The sequence below is a fragment of the Oppia nitens genome, unplaced genomic scaffold (assembly GCF_028296485.1).
Source record: "Oppia nitens isolate AA-2021 unplaced genomic scaffold, nextdenovo-longstitch-racon4-pilon3 scaffold32_pilon_pilon_pilon, whole genome shotgun sequence".
NCBI lineage: Eukaryota > Metazoa > Arthropoda > Arachnida > Sarcoptiformes > Oppiidae > Oppia > Oppia nitens.
In genome coordinates this window covers 665,430-667,894 of record NW_026533213.1, presented here as the reverse complement: position 1 = coordinate 667,894, position 2,465 = coordinate 665,430, and the positions used below count along the sequence as shown (strand labels likewise).

The 2,465-nt window shown below is 29.0% G+C and overlaps 1 protein-coding gene across 1 annotated transcript; it reads right to left on the bottom strand.

Annotated features, from left to right (window-relative positions):
- Positions 1-288: 288 nt before the first annotated feature.
- On the bottom strand, positions 289-1,536 carry LOC128956718 (speckle-type POZ protein-like). The gene is made up of 3 exons (XM_054302433.1): positions 732-1,536; positions 551-665; positions 289-316 (listed from the first exon to the last, which is right to left on the bottom strand). Exons 1-3 carry the CDS (start codon positions 1,534-1,536, stop codon positions 289-291), a joined length of 948 nt encoding a protein of 315 aa, XP_054158408.1.
- Between the last annotated feature and the right edge of the window lie 929 nt (positions 1,537-2,465).

Here is a 2,465-nt window from a genome sequence, read left to right as displayed (position 1 = left end):
ACCATAGAGGACATACCCAGTGACCAGTATTTTCTGACACTGGATGCCGACGGTGTCCGAGTGTCTGGCGATTTTTATCTACGACTTGTCGGTGATGGCAATCGTATGATCAGCGGACAGATACCCTTACAGACAACACATCCTACACCTCATATTAAACCATAAGAAAATGTTTTGTTTGTTTTTATTTTTATAGGTAAAAATAATATTTTATTATTTAAATTTTTTTCATAATATAATTAAATACAAAAGTGAAATACAAATTTAAATAGAAATGTTTAATGTAAATCATTGAATGTTAATTTTGACAGCAATACTGAAATACAATAATATAATAGATAACTAAAAAACATTTTTGTTAAAATACATACAAATTTTCTAATAATTGAATAGTAAAAAACAAATAAAATACTAGTTTTTAATTAATAATACTAAATGAAAATATCGATACAAAGAAAATCTAATTTAAGTATTATAACTGTATGTATAATATATTAAATGTGATTCTCTTTGAAGCAATTGTTTTCCTAAATGAGAGACAATTTCTGACACATCTTCTGAATCAATGGTACAGTGTTTGAGAATATCTTGATTTAACACTGAAGTGATGTTATCTCCGATCCATTTCTTTGCCTTTTTCATGAGTTCTTCATCGGCACCAAAGTCTTTCAATTGTTGTATTGTTTGATAAACATTTTTACCATTGATTTTCAAGAAAATCAAATTCAAACAAATAGTCTTCAGCGACAAAACCATATATTTGTCGGCAACGTATAGCAACTCATCACACATTTCATACAATTTGTCACAGTTTCCAGTGTAGAGATACTGTAGGAACTGCTCGAAGACATCGCTATGGATGTCATCGATGATCACTTCGTTGTTTTTCTTTTCAATAAAATCGGTGGTAAATATCTTCTCGAAAATCTCTGATTGTGAACTGAGAAGTAATTTTGAAGCGAAAAACTCTGACTTCTGATCTTCTTTGCCGACAATCAGTCGACAATCGGTCAACTCTTTGACAACAAACAATTGTCTGAAACTATAGCGATTTGTGTCAAACATTTCGTGGACATTGTATTTCTTGTGAATCACTGTTATATCAAAACCAACGGTAAGTACGTTGCCATCAAATAGCCGGTTCCTATTGTCGTACAACTGTTGTATTGTGACAACTAATGGTATACTATTTCGGAAATTCATGTGAAATAGATATCTATTTTCTTTTGTCGCAAACAATTGATTGTTGTTGTCAATGATTGATACCGTAATTTTTACTTCAATTGGTAATAATAAAGTTTTATTAATTGTTGACAATTCTAGATATGACAGCATCTCTTCGTTATTGATACGAATATGACAGAACCAGTTATCTGATCCAATGGTAAACATTTTGCTGTCAATAGACAAGCATTTCCTGTTTGATTCATCGGTATCTAAATAATCTGTGATATCCATCACTTTGAACACCACTCGTGTCTTGTATACAACTTTAGCGGTGTTGTCGTTATCGTTGTTATCCATTGCCGATGACATTATCGATGGATGTGTTTCTCTGGTTATATGATTTGATTGATTTTTTTTGTGTGACAAACAGTTTGATTGTAATAATCAGTTTGAATTGAATACTAATTTAAAATAATAATAATACTAATAACTCGTGAGAAATATAATAATACAACAGTTTTACAACAACTAATTTATCAGTCACTGTATAATTGTATTTAATTAATTATTAAACTAATTATTATAACTTGTTTTTTTTTGTTAATTAAAAAAACACTAAATTATGAGTTAATTTAGTAAACAATTAATTTTTTTAAATAAATAAAATATGTAGCAATTAAATAGTTTTGAAATATTAATTATTAATATATAAAACAACCTTTTTTGGACAAAATTTTAATATTTAATTTTTTAAATCAAATAACTATATGACTATAAAAACATAAGTATAAGATTTAAAAATCAATTGATTTCCTAATTGAGTGAAAATTTGTGATATATTTTCTGAATCAATGGTATAGTGTTTTGAGAATTTCTTGATTAAACACTGAAATCATGTTATCATTGATCCAATTGTTTGACTTTTTTTTATTGATTGTCAATCTTAGGCAACTGGCCATACCCAGTGCCTATGTAGCCATGTTTGACGAGTACGATGAGGGTACGGCCATTGCCAAAGCGGCCGAAACTATAGAGGACATACCCAGTGACCAGTATTTTCTGACACTGGATGCCGACGGTGTCGGCTGATTTCTATCTACGACTTGTCGGTGATGGCAATCGTATGATCAGCGGACAGACAACACATCCTACACCTCATATTAAACCATAAGAAAATGTTTTGTTTGTTTTTATTTTTATAGGTAAAAATAATATTTTATTATTTAAATTTTTTTCATAATATAATTAAATACAAAAGTGAAATACAAATTTAAATAGAAATGTTTAATGTAAATCAT

Excerpts from the sequence above, each read along its gene's own strand:
- LOC128956718 (XM_054302433.1), bottom strand. The coding sequence starts at position 1,536 with ATGTCATCGGCAATGGATAACAACGATAACGACAACACCGCTAAAGTT. Across the intron at positions 666-731 it reads TTTGTCGCTGAAGACTATTT|ACTTTGGTGCCGATGAAGAA; the intron begins GTTTGAATTTGA and ends AACAATTGAAAG. Across the intron at positions 317-550 it reads ACCATTGATTCAGAAGATGT|TATTGCTGTCAAAATTAACA; the intron begins GTCAGAAATTGT and ends ATTGTATTTCAG.